The following is a 25,242-nucleotide window of genomic DNA, read 5'->3' on the forward strand; positions in this document are numbered from 1 at the left end:
ATATGAAAAATTACACTTATTTCAATTTCAATACTTAAGACTAAACATTAAATATTAAATAAATAAAAATAAAATATAATCAATTGAATATATATAATAAATCTAAGTGCATGAAAAGGATGCATATCTATACTTTGTTGATTATAAGTGTTATAGGTACTTATGACTACTGTTATAGGCAATGTACATCATTTCGATATAAATATCTTTATATTTTTATGAAGGCTACTTTTTATCTAATTTTTTTTCTGATGACAAAATGTTCAATAATATTTTTTATATTTTTAAAATTTCTTGACGGGGAGATAGTAAATATTTTTCAAGTTCTATTTGTAATCATGTAAATAATGAAGTGTATTTTTTAATTTGTTGTAAACACCGGCATAACTGCATAAGTGTAACTAGAAAATATTACTAAGACATAGGCCAATGATGAATATGAAAACAATTCTAATTACAAAATAAGTTTTTAATAAGTCAGTATATTATAGCCTGACCCGTAGTTTCCCCTGTAAACACCGGTGGATAATCACATGTTGTACACTTGTACCTATATGAAATTTTTAAATTGAGTAAAGATTTTTATTATATACATGTAGTTATCTTTTACCTATTATCTAGTATCCAAGGAGAATTTACATTTCAATGTACATTTTATTTTATATTATTTGAGTACTTGACTAATGTTTGTGCAGTATATTTTGTGATATTTGATCTAATTTTATTAGAGAGTAAAGTGTACCTAAAGTTATAACTTATAAGTCATAATATACTCTTATATGAATTATGAATATAATATAATACATTATAAGAGGGCAGAAGCAACAGTGTTTTTAAAAAACAATTTGCAGGAGGATGAAATATTCAAATATGTGAACGAAAAAATAAAATCATAGTTCAACATTTTACATATTCCTCACGCTTCCAAGTCTTCGACCCTTATTAACAAACATCAAACTAATGTGGAAAAAACTGAACGGGTGACCGAGGAAAAATTATAGCTATCGTCGACCGGTGGTCGGCGGATGACCTATAATACCGCGGCATACCACAATACCTAGTACACAGCAACACACGCTCTTGTTATTGTTATGATTGTTGTTATAATACTATATTGCGTACCACTGTACCAGTGTATGGAGGTGTCTCGTACCTACCTACTATAATACTTAATACCTACAATACGCCTACGGGCAAACGTCGACAACGACGATCCACGAGGGGCTTGCCCCTTCCTATGAGCGATCGGCAGCAGCAGCGGCAGACGGCCAGAGCGAGGCGGATAAAGGAAAACCGAAACCAGTCCCGCGCCGATCTCACTCATTGTCGTCCACGCACGCGACTGTGTAACGCGTACGCCGCCGCTGACTTAATATTTTTTGAAAAAAAACTTTTCGTGGGATTTTTTACCCACTGTTTTCTATCCGATTTGCTGCTTAGCCAGCATACTCCGGGACGCAGGTTTTCTCCGAACGCTATCCCGTCGGCCGTCGACGGTATTCTGCTTATTTTACTTTACACATCAAGTTCGACAGTGCGTCACGCAATGTATTCCGACAAAGTGGAAGTGCTCCGGTTCGAAACAGAACCGTACAGGAACAAAAACGGCAGCCCGAACAAAAACGGAGTGTTTCACTACAACAACAACAACAGCAACAAGAACCACAACAACCCGAAACATTTTATCTACCAGAACGGCTATCACAACACGTTAGTACAAGTATAACATTATGTATTGCTCGCTAACAATTAGTTTTTTTTATTACGATGTGTAAATTATATACGCTACGCACACGCAGTATGATGTGACGCATAAAATATGGTATCTTCTTTGTACGGCCCAAAGAGATAACGTACTTCCAGTACTCACGTGGACATTTTGTTCCCCTTCAAATCCTCTGGATGTCATTTCTTTTAGGATTTCGATTTTATCGTTCGTTTAAAACTTCGTATACATATACAATTATACAACAACTACAACAACAACAACAAGTAACAACTAGGTACCCAGTTGTTAGTTGTGATAAGAACTGTTTTGATGATAAGAACGCAAAGTTTTCTAGAAAAAATAAAAATACCATGCATAATAATATTAAAAAACGAGATAATTTATCACAAATACTTACGTACGCGTTTTTTGGGGGGCTAGGGACAGAACGCTAAAAAATGTTTGCGTGGCGTGCTTCGTTAAGCGGTCCGAAGGGTTGAAATAGCGGTGGTAGTCGGCAGGTAAAATACAGGTAATGCCGTAATGGTATTTTACCTTTTGCGATAATAATGTGCGGGTGCGCACGCGAAGTTTGTCGCAACGTTGGCGTACGAAAAAAATATTATACTCCCACGACCGCATATTAAAACGAAAACCGTTTTTTCATACAATTTTGTGTAGGTATATGGTTTTATGTATTATATTTTACGGTCGAACACACAGATTATACCTCAGTGTATGCCATACACTCCTGCGAGACACATCACGGGGAACCGGTTTTTCTGAACTAGTCTTAGGAATAAAGAAACCACATTTGAGAATGAATATTTAGAGGAGGATTAAGACACGATTACGATAATAATAATAATATTATTATCCGTGTGCGTACTGCAGTATCACTCTCCAAACAGTTTTCGTAGATACATGATTCATGAATGCAGCGAGTTTGTTTATAGCATCCTGACTGTACCTTACGCGCATAATACAACCGACCGTGACCTTTGTCACATTCCATCGACACCACCGATGGTACAGACTATGCCGTCGACTCGTACCCAGTATACCTAATATATTTTTCATATAGGTATTACATAATATGGTATATAATATACGAATATGATACACAAATATGATATAATATTATTTAAATTAATGTTCATAATATTATACAATAACCAACTGATTATATAAAATAATATGCTAATATCCTTTTTTATTTATCCATAACAATAATATTATGTCTTGCATCATAATATATTATGTAGGTTATTATTGTTTACATCAAACGAGGTCTTGCAGGATTCTTTTTATTGGTCTTTTCCGTCCAACTGTGTTCAACTAACATCCCTATCTCGCTATTCAAAATATCCGCATGATATAATTTTCTTCTGTTCAACGTGGAATAATATACTTCGATTCACCTAACGATTATCATTAATTATTTTTTTTTAACTTTATTATAATGTATATGTGATATGTCAAATTTCATATCGTATTTTTGTATAGAAATGAAAACGAAGCATTTATGTGAATGTATTGACAATTTAACTTATTAGCTTTTATGTAGGTTTTCAGTGTTACTGGTGGTTAATAGGTAATAATAATTTGATATTAATATTTTTTTTTGTTACAATCAATTAATAGGTATACTTAAAATTTTTTTAAATTCTTCTTTTTTCCGTGTTTATTTTTTCCTTGGTCTTTTTTAACGATTACCAATATACGAGATACCAATCTGTTTAGATTTTCCCGGTCACAAAAATTAAATTCCACATTAAATAATAAATATTATTTCTTCTAGGTACTAAACAGATATTATAAATATAAATACATGTTTCTGTTACTGTTACTTGTTATAAGTACTTATAACTTGTCCTTGTGGTATCCCATCACAAAACATCTCGGTTGACACATAAAATTTAGGTCATGGGTCATGGTTTAATCATTTGAAGTATTTCCCATCAGAAATAAGATGATATATTTTCGTTTACCTGCTAAGGAATTGTGCCTAAAAACGAACTGAATTCATTTCTTTGAAACGACATAGCGCACAATAGTTCGTTTTATATTATATTATTGTATAAACCGTTTCTAAAATGTTTCCCAAAACAAATTTAAAGACGAAACATTGGTATATTTTTTACATAGTTTGGAAAAGTTATTTTACTATTTATCAAGACTATTTAGTTTTCGCATTGATAATAGGCGTTATTCTAAAAAATAACACATTCGGTATAGGTATAGGTAATATATGGTAATTCAAATATAAATGTCTGAATCTAGGTACTTTTGAATTTTGATATGTAACTCTTCAATTTACATTATCATTGTAAAATAATACACTTTTCCAATGGTTAAAATTTTTCATTTTTTACTACATATTTTATTTAAAAAATTTTATTACATGTTATACATTTGTACATATTTTGCTTTGATAATACATATAAATTCCAGCCCTGTATATAATAATAATTAATAAATATGTAGTATTGGTATATTAAACTAAACACGATATGTATGTTTGAAGAAACTTTTACTTGGTTTTTGTTTTTGATAAATGGTAACCCTGGAAAACTTAAATATAGGGGAAGGGTCCTGTATGGCTGTATGACAAGGTCATGAACAGAACGCCGTATAGTTGTATCGTGCGTATAATAATGGCGAGTGTTTTTGAAATATCTAAAGCTTTATTTGTTTTATGGTTTGGTACATTTCAATTCTTAAGGTTTGCTTTTCTTGTGATACGTAAGTACAAACATGAATACGACAAACAAACTGGAAAACACGATGAAAATTTTATTGGAGGAGTTAAAAGAAAGGATTGATGCTGAATCTGTTATTATGGACCAGGAAATACATTACAATTTATGGACGAAAACGTAATATTTAGTAAACGTTGTACATTGTAGTTTGTTAGTAAGATTGTAGATTGTTAATAAAAGACACGTATAAGTATAATAAGTATTTTATAAATTATTATAAGTGTAGGGAATTAATACTAGCTGAGTGGGTTAAATATTAAAATAAAAATATCTTCGTTCCAATTTTTACAGACGTAGAACTCTAACAAGTCAATTCTACGTGAAAGGCTATAGAAAAGTTTTTTTTATGTTAATTTTAAAAATTTAATTAATGCGTGTTTTAGGTTTATGTATAATTCAGTGGTTTACAATAACAAATAAGTTTAATAATTTAATTTAATATCTTATACGTAATACTTACTAGTAAAAACATATGCGATACACTTTGTATTCTAATTTTGTTATTTGTTTTGAATGCAACAGCTGTATTTTTTCTATAGTTTATTTTTCTTTGATTTTGATATCATTTATTTTATTCATAAAATGAATACTTATCATTATTACATTCACAATCATAATTTCTATCCAATGAAAGTCGTACCAAAATATGATAAGAAAATGATATCACGTAGTCGTATGTATCTGTATTATACGTATACCTACGACGGGCTACGGCTGATCTTTATATTCTACTTTTCTCAATGTGGACTCAATTTGTATATTTTTCATTTCCAAATCGCGGATCCAATTGGCTTTTTTTTTGTTTATACTGGGAGCTGTTTATATTGGTATATTATTTTTTTTTCGTTCAGGTGGATTCAATAATTATTATGCACTGATATTGATAGTCCATAAAATGATTGTAATTTATGTTGACATTAATTTGTATTATATCCTATGGTTAATGGCATTTTTAACTTATAACAATTGGGTAATTTTGTCATTTTAGTAAATGTTTTACAATTTAATTGCAATTAGAATGTTATTTATAACTATAGAATGTACCAAAAATTCAGTTAAAAGTATTGTTGAATTAATATTTTACTACTAAAGCATTTTAGCATTTAATAGTTTTTACTTTTTAGTAATTAATCATGACTTGGTTTGTCGTACAGTAATTTTTATAATTTATGATTAATCGTAACTAAGTTCTAAAAATCTATAAAAGTCAAGATGAAAGTACTTCCTCACAGTGGCGTATCCACATTTTTATTTATTATGTTACATAGTTATAAGCAGTTGACAAGACGTATATTTTCAATATTTATAATTCACATATTATAGATATTCGTATATTTTAATTGTTTTACCTAAATGATTAAAAATCAAAATTTTCAGTTGTGGTAAATTCTTATAAAAAATAGTAAAATCATAGAAATTCTGACATAATTTATTTAATTAGTATTTTTCTTTACTCAAGGTCGTAAATATATAATTTAAAATGAGCCTTAGTTTAGGTAGGTTCATATTTTTATTACAAGTTTAAAACTCCGCAATTGTTTGTAATGTAATAAAATAAAACCATGTTATCTGTTTGAATTACGTATTACAATACTACCTATGTATAATAGGCGTATATTGTTTCTTGTATTACGGTAAAGAAAAGTTTCATTCCTTATGGCTACATTTTTTCTTATTATTATTAATAATATCATACAATTATTATCATTACATGCAGCGTAATTATCATTTAAATATTGAAATAATTTGTTTCTTAGCAAATATTGTTTTTCATGTTCCATTTATTAAAGGTTAAAATGTCAAATGATTAGCTCTTAGTTATTGTGATAAACTAGTTCATTTAATTTTTCATATAATATAATAACAGTTAATAAATTCTAAATACGTATTTCTTTATGTGTATTAGTCGAAAACTTTTCGTAACATTTTCTATTTTAAAATTAGGTAAATATGCCTAACACAAATTAATTCAAAATATAAATAATAGTGAATTCCATGCAAAGAAAATACATTTATTCTAAATGATTTTATAAGAATTATACTTACAATCATAGATAATAGAAGGATTGGCCATGTTAATGCATACAACGCAAGAGGTCGCGGTCTTTAATGGAGAAGAGAGAAGGCGATCTCTCACTCCCGCAAGTAGACTTTTATATGTTATGTTATATATTATGTATATGTGTATTTTAACCTCAAATATAATTCCTGCGTGATAAGGTTGCATTGGCTTTTCATTCTTCCATTATCTTGCTTACAATCTAATATATTAAATAATATAATAAGCAATAAGCATAAGTGATAAGAGAATAATAAAAGCATGATAATATGAAAAAACTCAGAAAAAAATAAAAGAAGTCAACTTGATGACACTTTCTGTTATGTTTGTTTATTAACCATTATTGTAATAGAGATCACCCCACGATTTAGGCTTTACCTACAAGGATTAACAGCGGCATTTATAAATAGGATAAGTTTTGAATTAGTGAATTTGAATAAGATGATAACAAACGACAATTATAGAATCTTTTATGGAAGTATATGGCTTCTTCGTGTACCTATTCAGTTTAACATTTTAGGACTGTAATGTCAAGTTTGATATGTGAGGGCATTAATTATTTTTTTGTTGGTGACGTTTTTTGACCAAAAAACCATTCTATTAACCTCTGGTTTGTATTAATTATTTAAACCGCTCACATACTTAGAAGTTCATCGCCCATTCTCGCCTGTTGTTATACACGAGCGTCTAAGTCCAAATATATTATTATATCAAAACAATATCTGAGACCCGGTGCGTCGTGCACTGTTCATAAATAAAAATCGTGCAGGTTTCATTCATAAAACTCTGGTCCGGCTCGGCCGCGATCAATGGCTGCCGCGCGTCACAGCAGTAACTTCGCCCCAGCTGCAGCGTATATAATAATATATTAATAATATTATATAACCCTGGTGTGTGTGTGTCGTGCAGAGGCGCAGTGCTACAAGTTCCAACGGAAACAAAATATCACGGCGGATTATTAACACTGTACCCGGCGAGTGTGGATGAAAAAAAACCACCAGTCTTTCGGTAGATTTTCAGTGGTTCTCATGACGTTAAAGAACAGCAGCTGCTGGTACAAAAAAATACACAAAAAACATTCTATAATCGCGTAGTTCACCGCATATTTAAATGTTCTTTATTGAAAAAATAATTTATATTTGTTCAATATTTGAAAGTTATTCATCAACATTGTAATAAAGTACTTTGCTTCCGATTATAAAATTAAAAACAATATTAGCTAACGCTTGCCATTTAATTTTTTAAGACAAAACTATCTAAACAGTAACAAGAATTTTTTTTTTTTTTAAAATTGCAAAAGAAAAAAGGAAATTACCGTAGCCTGTTAAATGTATGATCACCTCACTTATAAAATTATGTATTATATTATTAGTATATAAAATTAACTCGTAGAAAACAAAACGTACGTTTGCAGTCCCGCGCACCAAAAAAACATCTGCAGCAAAGGGTCTTTTTTTGATTTTTATCGTACCCCCGGTTGATTTACTATTACTACAAATAATTTACAGACCTATATTCTGTGTGCGGGAAACTAAAAAGCTATTGTCGTGTGTTTAAGACGCTGCTTAAAAAGGACTTATAGAGCCGTAGAAATTCAAACTTGGCATATTATTTAGAGAAACTTCCTTTAGCCACCATTGTGTGTCACCATATGTCTGATGTACAGGATATAATATGTCGTATCGTTCTATATACATCAGGTCTTACATATATTATTATGACGTGCGTTCTTTTAGTTTACAGACGTATTGTATATAGTACCTACCTATATAACTATAGCGAGCCCCGTTGTGAATTTCTTTATGGTCCGGTAGGTTTTTCGTTGAAAATGTGCGGTACAGTTTTCACCTGCTTAGTCACGGGACATTATGTGAATTATATTTTACTATGTAATATATATATTATTATTGTGTACGATTTTTGTATGGTAAACCGGCGAGATTTTTTTTTGTCACGGATATTATAGATCCGTCGTGCAGGCGTGTCAATGGACGCATATAGTTGTATTCTATAGGAAGTTGGTCCACCTTACTCCTTATATAATATGTATTAAAGATAATAACATATTTACTATATTTTAGCGTTTTTGATTTTAGTGCGTGAAATAACTCCTTTTTTTAGTTTTTTATGTATCCATATATTTTAATTAAGGTACTTTTTTCACTGTTGTAGCCTGTACTCTGTAGGTATACTAGGTTAATAAACAAAATTTAGCTTATAATATAATACATAATATAACTACTTTTTTTTTTTTAAATGTTTATGATAATAATATGTTTTGTACAATAGCGCATTTAAGGTATAATCCTGGTAATAATGTCATAAACTCATGACATAACGAATAGGCCCGCATTCAATGACGGACGGATGACTACACTACCTTACTACTACTAACACTATACGTCATTACCTACTCATGCTGATTTGAATTATTGTATGACTAATTATTATGTGAAGAGGAGGCTCCACCCGCATGTTTTGTCTCTGTCTTACCTACGTAGGCACATTATTATGACAAATTCGAGTTCACAAGAATTCATTTTAATTTCAGTATTATAATATTTAGTTAATAATTGGAATATTATCAAACTTAGAGGTAATAATATGATCAGTGGCGTCTTTATCATAAAATACATTATCGTAGATTTTTATTGAAATTCCCTAGATAATATTCATACTCTTAAAAATAATAATATAGCAATTCACTATAATATTAAAATTGAGACGGTACACTACGAAAGCAAGTATAAAGTACAAGCATTGTAGAGTATCGTCTACAATTTACCAACCACCACCACGGGGCACCAACGGGCAACGACGCGACCTAGTCGACTCTCGTAAAGGCGCAAGGTGCGACGCGAAGGCAAGTCGCTCCGGACGAGCTCTCGTCCGTACACCGTTACCACAGCAACACGTTACCACGAGATATCTTATTATCTTAATTCTTAATTCGTTCTTGCCACTAATGCCGTCGTTGACTACCCGCACCATTTCGTTTGTTCGCACAAAAGTGTTAAGCCCCGACTTTAATTAGGGATAAGTAGGTATTCTCAATTGCAAAAATTAGAGAAAACAAATTAGGGCCCCCCCAAAAAAATGTTCTGTTTACGGTACTGTATCCGAGTTTTTTTTTTACCAATTGGCATCAAATTTTCCTTACATAATATACTATAGGTTCTCCGACGATAGTTCTATCCGCTACTTATCAACCTCTAAATGTTGGCTCATATACATGCATTTTGTTTCGGCCCACTAAAATCGAATATTTTTTTTTGTATATCTATGTCATTATCAGACATTATCATTGGTCACAGAAACTAACTGTCATGAGAACTTGATTCATAAATATAGCCAATTGCAATGTTAATTTGTATATTATTTTCTTTTTCTTACGCTAGATTAATTTTGACCCGGGCGGAGTGGGGTAATACAGTAGATTAGTAAAATATAAATATGTTTCTCTTTGACCCGGTTTTTCAATCGAAAAAGTAACTGGATGATTGAATAAGAAGGCTTTGGAGACTTTAGAAGATAACAATAAACAAGTAAAATACGTGTGTTTCTAGTGTCGTTTCCAAAAACCAAATTGATTTTATTTTTTTATAGTAACAGTATTTATATTTTATATATACCTAATATATTTCAAAATAAGTTATCCATATTACATACGATACAAATGCGAATTAGGTTTTTGTTTTAATAGTTTATAATTGTAACAAAAAAAAATGGCGAATCATAAATACATAACAATGAATTTAAATTATTCATAATTTGATTAATTATAAATTCTATAGTTATAGGACGTACAATGTTATCAGTTATCACTCTACATAATAATCGTCTGCGGGTAAATGGATTATTAGCAAATATCTTGTCTCGTTAACTATGCTGTTTGTATATAATATAGTCTGAACGACTATCTCAATGTGCATACATCTGATATACCTAACCTACCTAGTACCTATTCTATATAGGCTTCAGGCGAAGGTTTATTGTAGGTACGACATAATGTGATCACCGATAGATTTGGCTTATATATAAACTTTAATGCAACACGAGTAATCAAATCCGCATATTGGATTGGATTTTCAAATATTATCTATAATATATGATAATATGTATTATCCGCGCGTTACTTATCTACCAATACAAATATTTATAAAATTAAACAATAATTTATAATTTACGGCACTAGACATCGGAATTAATGTCTATGATTGTTAAACGTTATACCTAGTTATATCTCTAAAGACTACAATCGTGAACAGTTTAAAAATGAACGAGATCCTCTATTGTATTTTAAATAGGTTATAGGTATCTGTGTTTTGTTTCGGTAATAGAAGACTTTTTTTTCTAATACGCAGAAGCGGAGACATATGATATTATGGTAATGCTTTTTATTATTAAGATATTATATTTATGTATTTAATTATTAGAGGATGTTAGCGCAATATTGATTTTCTCTCTCACGCGCAACAGAGATAAAACACTCTCACCTAAAATCGTTAATTTACGATTCTTGATTAAAATCAACTAGGTACCTATTACAAAAATTAAAGTTTATAATATTTTTGAGGGTAATATGACATCGGTTTTATATTTTATTCTTATTTGATTTTGTATTCGACTTTGAAAATAAATTAAAAACACGTTGTAAATTTAAATTATGTTAAAATTTTTTTGAGGCAATATTAAGACAAATCGATATGTCATAACCTCAAAAGTAATATTCTGTATAATTTTTGTAATGGTTGATTTTACTCTAAGTTTACTTAAAAACAAGGTGGATAGTTAATTTTTAGTGAGGCTTATCCCCCTTCAGGCTACCTTTATTTGGCCCGGTGATCGTGATTTCCCACTGGGTCGGACACTCTTCGGACTACGCCTCTGCTAATACGGCATACCTGAATCAGCTTGATATTCAATGAGAATATAAGGTATACAACTTAAAATCATTTGATTTGCTACTACAAAGTTCCAAAAATGGTTGCATATTATGTACCTTTCCAATATAAACGTAAAAATATATCCTAACCGTCGTATATAGGTATAATAGGACATAGGTACATCATACCTACTACATATAGTTAAACTGCAGCGTAGTTTCTCTCGCTGTCAATGTTGTACCATTGTCCATTGCCACACGTGTACAAGCACAACAGGTCTCACTTTTTAAAATTCGTCATAACAATTATTATTGCAGTACACGCGATATTTGTACTGCAATTATTATTGTACATAACGCGCGTGCACGCCATATTATTATTGTATGTCGTATGTGTATATATAGAACTATAGAAGTATATATGTCTAGTGTCCACGCCGTGAGTGTGTATTTTTTTTTTATATATCAACGCAATTTTCAAACGATTATTTTCAATTTAACCCGTCGCGAAAAATACCACGTGCGCCTATTGTGCTATGTAATATACTGACCGCAAAAAATCACGTCTTTTAGTTGAAGTATCGGCGGTACTTTTTATAACTATTTATTATTATTATCATCACGGTCGGTCGTTTGCTATACATAATATAATATATATTATAAGGTACCAGTTAACAGTTAACACCGACCGCGACGTCTAATATATCAATATAGCCAATATAGATATTATTTAGACGTTCGCCTACTCGGACGCCGCTGTGAGTAGCATACGCCTACTCCGTTGTCGCAAAATAAAAAATAATAATAAATCACTGACGCGTTACTTCTTCTTTTTATTGTCTTAATTCTGTTCCAATCGTCTCCTCCGCCGCTGTGTGCTCAGTTCGTTACCTACCGTCGTCGTCGTCGTCCTGTGACGCGAATAAAGCGCAACATTGTACCTACCTATTATTATTATTATAATATCGCTGCAATGTGGTGTGCCGGTGGTGCTGCGAAATAATGATGATACATTATAACATTATTATATACTAAATGTATATTGTATTCGTTCATTTTTTATCATATATTTTACACTTATAGATTTCAGTAGATCTATGATCTGTCCCCGCGGTATACCCGAATTCTCAAAATCAGTTGTACGGTGCCGGTTTCGTTTGTTTTTCAATCGGTACGTATCGCCATTTCCTGAAATTCCGACCGACCCGGCGAGATAACAGCAATATAAGTTATAACCGCGTTACGTCCTGCAGCCGATGTAGTTCCTAAGCTATATTATTACTTTATTAGTCCTGTGCAATATCTAACGTCCTGTATAACAAAAATTATTATATTATACATAACGCGCAATCTTATCGACATTTTATTTTAATGCACTACTGCGGTACGACCACCGATTTCGTTATATCATTATCATTGAACACACACATAGGACAGGTATTTCGTTGTGGTGATACATTATGTCGTTGTTGTGGACGCCGTTGAGGTAAGTCGCCGGACGTTTCTGTATAATGGGCACAGACCCCGGGCAGGTTGACGGGGGGTGTGCGCTGTACGCGTCCTTTAATATGTATATTAATACGGATCGGGTTGTATATTATATTGTTATTGGTGTTTGTTATTGTTATTGACGCGAGTCGTCGGTGTTAATGGATATTTTTCCCCGATCAAAACCGACCGTGCCCTTTTTTCTACAACGATATTTTATGTATTTCGGATATCTATGCGCGCACGAATATGTGTCTGCACTGGCTGACCGGCAACTCTAAATTATTGACTGTTGTGTATTTGATACCTTTTATTTCTCCCTCCCCTCCCTGACTGACTGTCAACGATGGTAAACGATGAAATTATTATGCACTTCACGCACTATTTCAGCGTATTAAAATATATCATAATATGTGTATAGGTACTGATCGCCGTGCTAAATTGTGCGTATGTTTTAATATAGGCAATTATAATAAAAACAATAGGTATTCAATATTGTCATCGTAATAACGACGTATAACATTTGAAATTGTGAAATAATCAAGGTCTGATCTTCTGACAATTTATTTTAACTTATAAGTAATATATCTTAATGCTGCAGCAATGCAAGTATACGTTATTGAATTATATTGTATTCTCTACCAACACGATTCGGGTGTGCCCACAACGATAAATTCAATAGACAATAAATAAAACATTTTCAGAACAATATTCTACTTCGGTTTATACAAAATAAAAGTTACAACTACCCCTAAACAAAAAAAAAAGTAATACTACATATAAGGCAATTCATTTTTTTTAACAGATGTAACTTACATACGTAAAATTACTTTAGACAGTTCAAACGATTAAAGTATAATAAAACTCAAAATACAAAATCGTTACTACAATATACTTACACTTTACAATGAGATTATTTTATACTGTAAAATAAATTTTTAAAAAAGTGGGTAAGTGGATGTCGCTCTGCTGTACAGTAGGTTACAAGTGGGTCACTGTAATGGATGGTGTTAAATTTGTACTCAATGATATAATATCATTGTATAAGAAAAACGATTCTGAGCGAAAACGGTCAGTCAGCCTATGACATTACTAAGTATATATGATGATAATATTGTGAATAAATTAATTTATATATTTACCTATTTACGTGGAACCTTGTTTTAAATTTTCAATCCTTAGCTACAAAAGTTAAACATTTTATAAATTTTAAATTTGATAAATGTTGTCAAAACTTGAACTTTAAATGCTTATGAAAAAAAATTGTGCCTAAAAAATGTATTTTTAATATTTTTCAACTGCTATTGTAACAATATATCAGGAGCCTTGCATTAAATTTTCACGCTTTTCTACCCAACAAATAAAACTTTATTGCTATTTATAGAAAAAAAAACTAAAAAAATTGAAAACAGACAATGTCCGTAAACAGCTCAAAAAGAGTTAAAATATTTTCAAAATTGTATGGGGTATAGAAAATTAAAATATAAATATTCAGTAAAATTTTCATGTATTTACAGTTATTCGTTTTTGAATAACAACAAAATAGCAAAATCGTTACATGAGAGTGAATATCAAATGTTGTAAAAATATGAATTTCAAACGCTCATAAAAATTTAATTTGACTTTCTTGTAGACATTTTTTTTTTTGATAAAGGCAGACAAATAATAAAAGTTCTTAAAATACGTATTGAGGTCTAGGTCTGAGTAGCTATTATACTTAAGCTGTATATTTTGAATTTCAAAATATCAATCTGTTTTATAAAATAATTTTTCTCTAGTTAAAAGCTTATCATTCCACTGCTATAAACTATATAATGTGTAATCAAATAATTCCTACATTTTATCAAATAATTCGTGCGAACTACGAACTATGCAATTATTTTCGCAATGTATTTTAGTTCCTAGAATTGTGTTAATCAGTGATCAATTCAATGCACATCTAAAGGGTCTTGTAGAAATATCTGTACATAGGACTATAAAATATGGCACACTACAATAGTAATAAATAATCTAATAATTGTAATTAACTATAAGTAAAAACATGATCATTTTATCCCTAAGACCCTGACCCAAACAAATGCATGGTTTTCTTTTTAAAAAGTGTTTTTATTTGAAAGAACACATTTTAGAATTTAACACCACATTTATCCAACTCAATTTGTGTAACAGACCAGGGACGTAGACAGGATTTTATTTCAGGAGGGGTCAAATTAAAAAAAAAAAAAAAAATAATATTAAATAATTTTAACAATTCTTATTAATCAAGCAAAAATTAAATTCGTAATGACGTACAGAATATGCTATAGTATGTAAATATTGTAAAAAAAAATTTTTTTATCCAATACGTAGGTGAAATAAGTAAATATAAAGTAATATTTATTGTATTGTAATAAATATAAATATCGTATAAATAAAAAAAAAATGTATGTATAAATATAACATAGATATAATAAAGTTATATTTTATAATAATAATTTTCTTTTTGATTATGCCATTATATTCAACACGTCTTTTGGTGAAACTAATATTCCCCAATATATTAAAAGATAAAAGGATAAAAGAGTTAGCCCTGTCAAACGGTAGTTTCCAATTTGGTTATATAGTAATGTTTTTACTCTTTTTAAAGCTGAAAATGATCATTCAACTTCAGTTGTAGATACTGGGAGGGTTATCAAAACTCGTAACCAATGGTTTATATTTGGGTAAAATGTCGAATCTCACGAGTCTAAAATAGCCATAGCCCATAATATCTGTAAGGGTTAACCCTGAAGAAATTTCTTCATTACTTTTTCAGTTTTCACACCAAACTACCAAAGTATCGTAAATACTCACTCACTATATTTTTTTCAGTAATTTTATCTTCGAAATAAATGGAAAGATTTTTTAGTTTATCGACGTTTTTTTCGAAAGCGAATTTTGGTAACAATATTTCTATTGACGATAAAATATCATTATTCTGTTCAAACCTATTTTCGAAATGTAAAATAAAAACATTATTGTAAAAACACTAGCTTTTTTGTTCCACTCAGATTCTAAAAAAATGTCGTAAATGTCATAAAGTTAAACAACTCAGAAACTTGTACTACGAATTTTAAATTTTGATGAGTCAGTATTTTCATATGAATTATCCACTAAATAATTTACAATAGAAAAGAAGTAGGGTTTTCATTTGAAAAAAACATAAGTCTGTTCCTCCACAGCACATTCCTTAATTAGTACAAAAATTCTTAAAATCATATTTTGAATAACTACATTATTGAAGAAAAAGGGGAATGAGAATGCTTGGCGAATGATCCTGTATATTGTGTTTGTTAAATATGTCCAATGTTGTACATTTTTATTTTTACCTGTATAACAATGTGTTAAATGTGTAGACATTTATCAATAATTGTGTCCCTGTGGTGTTGCAGATTTTATTAGAACGTAAAAAAACCAAAAACTAGAAATTGCTAATCGCGCGTTAAAGATAATCGATTTTAATAGAATGTAGACGGCGCGAGGCATCAAATGTATTGCTACTAGCTAATTGCTATAGCGCCAATCTAATGCGATGACATTTACAAAAATAAATATGCCTCGTCGCCTAATGTCTAATGGTACTTTTTATATCTTTCAAATATAACATGACTCATACTCATGTGTTCATTTTTTACGAATTCCGGGGAAATAGTTATATTGAAAATACTACTATTAAGATTTAAGAAGACATCTCACTCCTATGTGTTGTTTCGCCTTACTGCAAGTGCAATTTTTCGTTCAGCAATCTCTTTTGGCTTTGTTAGTTTAAATAGTAGATTAAATGTACCTATATATTGTCAAGATTAATGGCAACAACATTTTCTGGGGTTTTGTTGGAAACGTTTTATTGATATTTTAATTTTGAAGCGAATTATGAGAATTTTAAAATTATAATATTTTACACACTTATAATCAATCACAGAAAATGTTGTTATCTATATGCTATAAGTAACCTAACACTATTCAAATTTACTCTACATTAAAACCAACGAATAAGAACAAAAACTTCTGAACGTAAATTTACTAGAAATTGTATACGCACTTAAAAATATACCACACAGTAGACGATACGACCATGATGTCCTCTTAATTACTAATGTTGTGAACTGTATCTATAATATTTATATACTTAAAAAAATTTACAAATATTTTGCATTAATTGTTCTGGAGTCTTAAAAGTTTAAGTGAATATTCTTTAATATTTTGTTTGATATTCATGACTTCCTTAAACTTTTATTAGCAGCATGAAAATGTTCGTGTTCAAGTCGTACAATATTAATTTAGCTTAAATCTTATTAATATTGCTGAGCATTTTGTTGATGGTGTTTTTGAAAATTTCCATCAAATTATATTTAAAATTTTATTTTACACCATTTTAGTTTTAAAGTTGATAAATGATAATTAAAAACTAAAATTGAAGTCCTATTTAGGACTAGAAATGTGTAAATCAGAAAGATTTGCATTGACTTTTCAAAGTATAATCATGAAGTATAATATAGCCTCTGAAAAGTAAAAACGTAATTAAACGTTAGGACGTTTAAATTAGGTTGTTAATTGTTATTGTTATTTAGAAAAATCTTGAGTTCTTCATTCTAGTTCAGATGGGATATGAATTAAATATTTTACTAAAAAAAATGCTTAAAAAAATTGTATAATAAAGCGTTAATATTATGATTCATCGTTATAAATTATAATAGTATGTATACTGGCGTTGAGAATATTATGTGTATTGTGGTAAATTTGTTGAAACTATTAGGATTCATACATAATATTATATAATGTACATACCTACTAGGTACCTATCTAGATATTTTATTATTTATTTATTGTTGTTCGATACTTGTTATAGATTTTGGTTATTATTAAATTTTAGGTCATCAGTCCTGCATTTTACCATTACCTGCGTATTGATCTACTCCGAGTACTCCTCAATAAGTATTTAAAACTAGTAAAATTGATACGTTATTGTAGACAATTTTCGCTCAGTTTAATTACCATTATTACTACGGACGTTCGAGTTAAATTCTTATACCCACATCAGTGTTGTGAGTTCATTTGTTTTGAGTTCTAGTTATTTGGTATTTAAAATAATATATTATGATTTATGACTAATGATTCATATACTATAAGCTAGACATATAATACATATCCAAACCATCTATGCGTATGCATTTTTTAATGTACACAGTTAATTCAAAAAGAAAACGCAGAAGTCGATTTGTTGTATTGTATAGGTTTCAAATTTACATACTTCGTCGTTGATTAGCTCACTGCAGTAAAGACTAAAGGATGTATTCAATTTGAATTCGATGATGAATCATTAAATACGTAAAACGATTCTAAGCAAAAACGGTATATGTAATAGCACTAAGCATCGATTTCTATAAGGATATTTTATAATTTATTAATATTACTATTGGTTAATTCATTTTTCTATTAGGAATAATCTATACAGAGTAAACAAATTTTTACGAAAACATTGCATAGAATATATATTGTAAATTATAGTTAAATCTGCAATACTGACGTATACCGTAAGACGGTATCAGTGGTATAAATAGCTTGAAAGTTGTCTAAATATTTTGAAAATAGTACACGTAATGTAGTTTCAAGTCTCTATGATTTATATATTTTGAATAACAATAAAATAACTAATATCGTTAGGTTTGACAAAACCGTTATTTTTATTTGTTCGTATAAATATGCAATTTACAACATAACAATTTTATTTTCAAACGCTCATTAAAAATGAATGTGTTTAAACGTTATTTTTTATTTCCAGTAAGTAGAAGTGTAGAACTTATATGAAAAACATTTTCAAGCCTTATTAGTAAAAATATAAAATCTATATAAACTATTAAATAACTTAAAAATATTTTGCTCATTTTTATAATTTTTTTTAAAGTTCTTTTAACTTCAAACGTTAATAAAAAAATATTATGTGTGTATTTTCGATTTTTTTTAATTACTGTAAGAAAAAACTATGAGGTATTATTTAAGCTAATTTGTTGAACTTTTTAACTGAGAAACTATGATTTGAACTCACTCATTTGAACAAGACTCGAAAAAAGTCTACAATTTCAAATCTCTATTTCTATTAATAGCTAAAATATAAATAAAATATTTTTATCATGTTATATTTGATAAAATTTGAATTTTTATATGGTCCTCTGTATGCGAAGGACTACAACTCTACAAGACCTGTAAATTATACGTTTTCATTCTTGCGGAGTCACTCTAATGTTTATTTACTTTTATATAATAATATTATCTTCAGTTATCAAACTCCAACATATTATGCACTCATATAAATGTATTGCCTATACTGTCACTCCTTAATAGGATGTTAGTGCACTATTTGTTTTCTCTCTCTAACCCACGTGCAAGGTGCAACATAGCAAAATTTACGTTCACAATAATAATTATGATCATATTTATTTCTTAAATTAGAATAAAATGACTGTTAATAAAATTTAAAGGTAAGATTATTATCCAGGGCATCTCATAGCCGTCTTATTATATTTTTATTTTAAAGCGAGTTATAAGTATTTTAAAATTGTAAATTCTTTGTACATTTTAAAATACTCTTAACTAGCTTTAAAATTAAAATATAATGAAACGCTTATTAGATGCCCCTAGATAATAATCTTACCTTTAAATTTTATAAGAGGTCGTTTCACTCTAATTTGAGAAATTAATGTGGGTGTAATCATTATTGTGAACGTAAAATTTTCTATGTTGCGCGTGGGTCAGACAGAGATAACAAATACTATGCTGCATCCTTTTAAGTTCTAACATTGTGCACTAGTCCGTTGGTATACCAATACGAAATAATTTTCATACTACTAAAGGCGGTATCACAGAAACTTCATCTGACATTCTGACGTGTCATATGAACGAATTATTAGTACTATCTTAAATAAATTGTGATTCGTGGTTCATGCCGGTATCATTTACTGATCATGATCTACCGGGAAATGTTGGAAGATCGTCCGAGCTCAATACTTTTTGTCACGATATAACTTAGTTGTGATACCGCCTAAACGTGAAACTGTCACTTATTTTAAGGCGGGTTTCACGTGCAGTGCCCGTGTAGGTGCAGTGCACAAAAAATGTTCCGCTATATGTCCATTAACAAGGTATCGTGGTTAATCGTGTGGTAAACTAACCTAACCAACCGATCGCAGTGAAGGATTTACACCAACGTGTATAGTGGAAACCCGCCTTTACTCGGGTAAGTAACCAGGTAACCACACACTAGATAATCTACCGATAATTATACAGTATAGGTATCTAATAATATTAATATGTTATCTAAAGTTTACACATCGTTATGGGGATAAACGCAGTTATAATAGTTGTATTTTTATTAATCTACGTTGGCAACCAGCAATGATTATAAAATAATATCATTACGTATATTTTAAATTGCTAATTAAAGTTATAGGAAATATCTCAATTTGTGTTTTCAAACATTATACCTATTCATTACTATGACGGCGCTGCGTTCAATATTACAATTTCATGAAATTGCCTGCGGTAATACGACTGCACAATCTCCTAAGTACGTTTAGTATGATAATAGTGAATACATGCAATGTGTCAAATTTTAGGTCATGTATGTTATATACGAATTGATTGAAACAACGGATTTTTTTATCCTTCAGTACATTAAAATGTATAAACTAATGATTGATAAATGATAATAATACATTTTTACAATACATCATGAGCGAATTTTTATAATACAAGTCTTCTTTTTAGAATTCATTTGATTTCACATAATTTAATTTTCGGATCGATGAATGTATTAGTATTGTGTACCTATAACCTATGTGTTTCAAAAAACTAATGTAGTGTCATGTTTAGGAGTATAAAGACTCAATGACGAGATAGGTAAACTCAAAATATACTAAAGTATATACAGCAGAGCGAGTTCATTGATTTTTAATTATGTATATATAATTGAAATATTCTGTTTATTTAAATATTGTATATTATTTAGTCATAACAAGGTTTAATTCCTAAAAAAACATTGAAATATGTATCAACAATATCCAATATATTTTTTAAAAAACACAGTCAACTCAAATATCTAAACGTAATATTTTATAATTTTTTTTAAATTTAAGAATTTAATTACAATATTATTGAAATATAATTAAAATAATTATAATTTTTGAATAATTGTTAAATATAAATATTAACGGTTCAATAACAATCGTAAAATAATTGTCATTTTGCATTGCATAGATCGTACACAAAACAAAAATGTTTATCAGTAGATAAATAACCTAGTAGTTTATTTTTAATTTGTTTACTGCATCTTTATTGAGAGAATCAAAATTCCCTATAGTATTAATGTATTATTAAAAAGTTTATACCATTATCATAACTTAATACATTCATTTAACAAATTTTTTTTAACCGGTTTTAAACAAAAAAAACATAATCTATCTAATAATTTTTAAATATATATTAAATACAAATATGATTTTTTTATATGAAATATTAATGAAAATAGTAAAATTTTCAAAATACTTTGTTACTACTTATTAATAATTCCCATATAGGTCCGTAACCCTAGTCATAATATTCACAATTTATTGTATCAATGTATGGAAACTAAAAAAAGAAACAAGTCTTGACTCAACGACTCAACAGGTCTGTAGCTACAGAGATTTTGGGAAAGGTGGTGGGGTTTCCCTCTTGAAAACACCCTGGGTAATATTGTAAGAATTGCCACACTTTAGATAGTTTTCAGTTTTTCACTGTTCAGGGTTGACTGGTTGAACACTGCTTATGTGCACAGTTACACAATACAACAGGGCGGTGTACTATAGCTGCCGGAGGTCGACTAATAACTGATAAGATTTCTGAAATATAAAAATAAACCTTTACACGGATATACACATTCATTATAAAATATAATATGAATTATTTTTATTTTTATATACTTATATAATATAAGAGCCAACGGTGAGGGAAAATGAAACAAATTTAGTCATTATATTATTAATGGGCCCAACCATCAATAATAGTATAGATTGTATAATATTATAAACAATAATCACTATAATAATATAATGTCAGTCATTATATAATATATTCTATAAATTGTGGAATCGTCTGTTTATTGACGACTCCCCGATTTCTCCACGTGTTATAATAATTTGCTAAATCGACAAACTGTTTTCTTTAATTTTGCATGTGAATGTTTCTCATTGAAGAACAACACTCGACCAGTGTAATGCACAATCTGTATGTAACCCGAGATCGTGTGGCGTAGGGATTCGGTGGCGGTACTCGGGTAGTCGGTTCCTCCTCGGGCATAATAAAATAAAATATAATACTTTACACTGTTATAGATATCAGCAGAATTATCAGAGATTCGGAGGGGAAAACGAAAACCATGCGCAAACCGTCACATAACATTTTAAAATATGATTTAGTGCTTAGCGTTAGCAGTTCTATTTAACGCACAGTCGTAAAGTTATTCTTATGTAGGCAGTTGTAGTAGTAACAGACCTCTGGTTATAAATTGTAATTGGACGTAATTTTGTTATAATACCTACCAATTACCATGGATGACGTACCGTTGTTGTACGATTTGCAGCTCGTGTGTTTGCACCTGTTGATCTATCTGTTGTGGAAAGATCACGACAATAGACACAATAATAATAAAAACAATAATATTATGACGTTCAAGTACGATTTTTGCGCAGCCAACTACCGTCAGGATTATCTTTAATTGTTCTAATGGTTTTGCGTCTACAGGTTGATCGAGTCGGAGAAAAGGTCGTCGTCGTCGTCCACCACCACTACGAATACAGCCATCACCGCCGCCGCCGTCGCTGCCGCAGCAGTTTCACAACTTCATCATAACGTTCAGCCACCGTCGGATCCACTCATAGCGTCTGTGCTCCATTCCAGGCAGAATCCACGGCCCGGTCGTTTGCTCTTGGAAAACGTCAACAACCGGCCGCAGACCATGGACCGAGGCACGCAGGCAAACACGGATGGATCGTCTGAGGTGATCACAGAAGCCCCGACCACCAGCAATGGTCCGATAAACAACGAACTGGTCAGTATGATAATTATTATTTTTATTTTGTTTGTTATCATTATTATAAAAACATCACTAAAAAGATAAATAAATCAAATTGTCTTACTGTAAAAATCTTAAAAAAGAGCAATTTTAAAAATTGTATTTATTAGATTAAAAAAACGTATTAGCCATAATATTATACCAATATTACCCAGGAAAAAACAATTTAATTGTTAATTGAGAACACCAAAATTATTTATTAACTGATATCATCCATGTGCTTTAATTAAATAATTAGCTAACTAAACTTCTGCTCTGATTGAATTAATGATGAACTGGAAAGATTCATTTTGCTTGATATAATAATATGATTGTAATATGTTTTTTTTACAGTTCCGAAAGGCTAACATTAGCGTTACAAATCAAACATTGATGACCAATGGTGGTGACAATTCTTCAGTCGATAGTCTGAATAGTGCAGATTCTGCAAAACGCGACAGCGAGGAATCAGTTATTGAACTAGCTGAGTTTCATCAACCAATGATCACCAAGGACGATTCTGATGGACCTGTCAACATGAGCAACGGTGATGGAAAATCTGGTGGTGCTGGAGGCAAACCTTCCAATGGTATTGTTAAGGAACACCCTGTTGATGACGATATTGATAAAACTAGTTGTGGCATGGAGTGTTTATATTTTACCATGCAATGCTGCGAATGTTCAATAATGTAAGGAAGCATTCCATCCCTTACAGATTATTTTTTTTTAGTTATAATTGAGTAACTATAATTATACATTACATTACAATTATTAAATTAAAAATACAGCAAAATACACTGCTTAGTTACATTTCAAAGTTCTATTGAATCTGTGATTTTTTAAGGAACTTATTAAACTATATAATACAATAATTCCATTATATAAAAAATGAAAATTATATTTTGAAAAATGTAATTTTTTAAACTACTATAACTACTAGTAATATTGTGTTAAAGTTCCATCCTGAGAAATAATTTTTTTTTTGTTATTTCCAATAGGAAAAACCGTAATTATTTTCAACAATTATTGATAATTAAATATTACTTACATAAATCCTTTTGGTCATTCATTATTATTGTGTTGAAACTCTTTGCCTTAAGAAGTACAATATACCTTAAATTAACAATTGTGCCATTTTTTTTGTACTTTATATATATAAATATACTTTAAGGATCATCATATCTTCCTGTTTGTTCGTGTAGAAAACATTGTGTCCACCATGTATATAAAGAGTGTTAAAATGATACAAATCAATACTTAATTTAATTTTCTCCTGCTTGTGGAGCTTAAATAAAGTACATTATAATAAGTTATAACCATTGAGCAAAAATCTATAACCTATGGTACATTCTACCATTTCCCTGTTTATTCTGATGATATTATGTATTCTGTGCGCTCTTTTTATTTAATATATCTTAATAATACATAATACCTAGTATAAAACATATTTGTATTCACTATTCAGACAATATTTTAATATTTATGTGAGTGCTTTATGAACATTAAGTTTTAAAATGTGTTAATACTATAATAAATCAATTTTGTAAACAATTTGGACTGAATTGTGATAATATGTTGAGTGTCCAAATAAAGCTTACCTTAAAATTGTGTAAATAAAAAGGTTTTTTTTTGTATTATGTTTAACTTTATACACTTTTATGTTCTGTATATTTTTTTTAGAGTTTATCATTATAATTTTCTATTTTTTAAGCAAGTGGTATAAATTCAAGAATCTCTTCTTTTATTTTTATTTTTTAATATTAGTATTATTATTACTTTGTATCAATATATTGAAATTTGAAATACATAATACTATTGTGTAATATTAATTTTTTTTTAATTTACTAGTTATTTTTAAAATAACTGTTTGTCTTATTCAATAGCTGTTATGGTCAACAGGTTTAAATGATGATTGAATGCAATGGCACAGTGGGTAATGCAAATGATTAACTATGGACAACGGATATTATTATACATTTCTAAACTATTGAATTTATACATTTATTTTAAATTATTGGTTAATAGTTTGTAAAGCTTTATTTGATTAAATTGCCAAAGTTAATTTTGGAAACATTGATTAAGTTCCTTTGTAACTGAAATTGAATTATGAATCAATTATAAATCAAATATTACAGTGATAATCTTAAACTTAAGATACTAATAAAATAACTTACTTTTTTTTGGGGCGTTGAAGTGATCTATGGGGCAATTCCTGATTAAAATAAGTGAACAATA

At 29.6% G+C, this 25,242-nt stretch overlaps 1 protein-coding gene across 4 annotated transcripts; it reads left to right on the forward strand.

The window, feature by feature from the left end:
• Positions 1 to 1,286: 1,286 nt before the first annotated feature.
• On the forward strand, positions 1,287 to 24,836 carry LOC132948243 (myb-like protein I). Of its 4 annotated transcripts, none has more exons than XM_061018638.1 (3): positions 1,287 to 1,710; positions 22,698 to 23,004; positions 23,362 to 24,836. In XM_061018638.1, exons 1-3 carry the CDS (start codon positions 1,547 to 1,549, stop codon positions 23,698 to 23,700), a joined length of 810 nt encoding a protein of 269 aa, XP_060874621.1. In that variant the 5' UTR covers positions 1,287 to 1,546; the 3' UTR covers positions 23,701 to 24,836. The 4 variants fall into 4 exon arrangements, with proteins under 4 accessions (XP_060874621.1, XP_060874623.1, XP_060874624.1 ...); XM_061018640.1 differs by lacking the exon at positions 1,287 to 1,710 and adding an exon at positions 4,347 to 4,587; XM_061018641.1 differs by lacking the exon at positions 1,287 to 1,710 and adding an exon at positions 12,321 to 12,900.
• Positions 24,837 to 25,242: the final 406 nt, after the last annotated feature.

This window comes from Metopolophium dirhodum, chromosome 7, assembly GCF_019925205.1.
Source record: "Metopolophium dirhodum isolate CAU chromosome 7, ASM1992520v1, whole genome shotgun sequence".
NCBI classification, from domain to species: domain Eukaryota; kingdom Metazoa; phylum Arthropoda; class Insecta; order Hemiptera; family Aphididae; genus Metopolophium; species Metopolophium dirhodum.

Bases quoted from the DNA above. Each gene is read 5' to 3' on its own strand.
- LOC132948243 (XM_061018638.1), top strand. From the start codon at position 1,547: ATGTATTCCGACAAAGTGGAAGTGCTCCGGTTCGAAACAGAACCGTAC. The intron at 1,711-22,697 runs GTTAGTACAAGT...TTGCGTCTACAG, and splicing joins CAGAACGGCTATCACAACAC to GTTGATCGAGTCGGAGAAAA. The intron at 23,005-23,361 runs GTCAGTATGATA...TTTTTTTTACAG, and splicing joins GTCCGATAAACAACGAACTG to TTCCGAAAGGCTAACATTAG.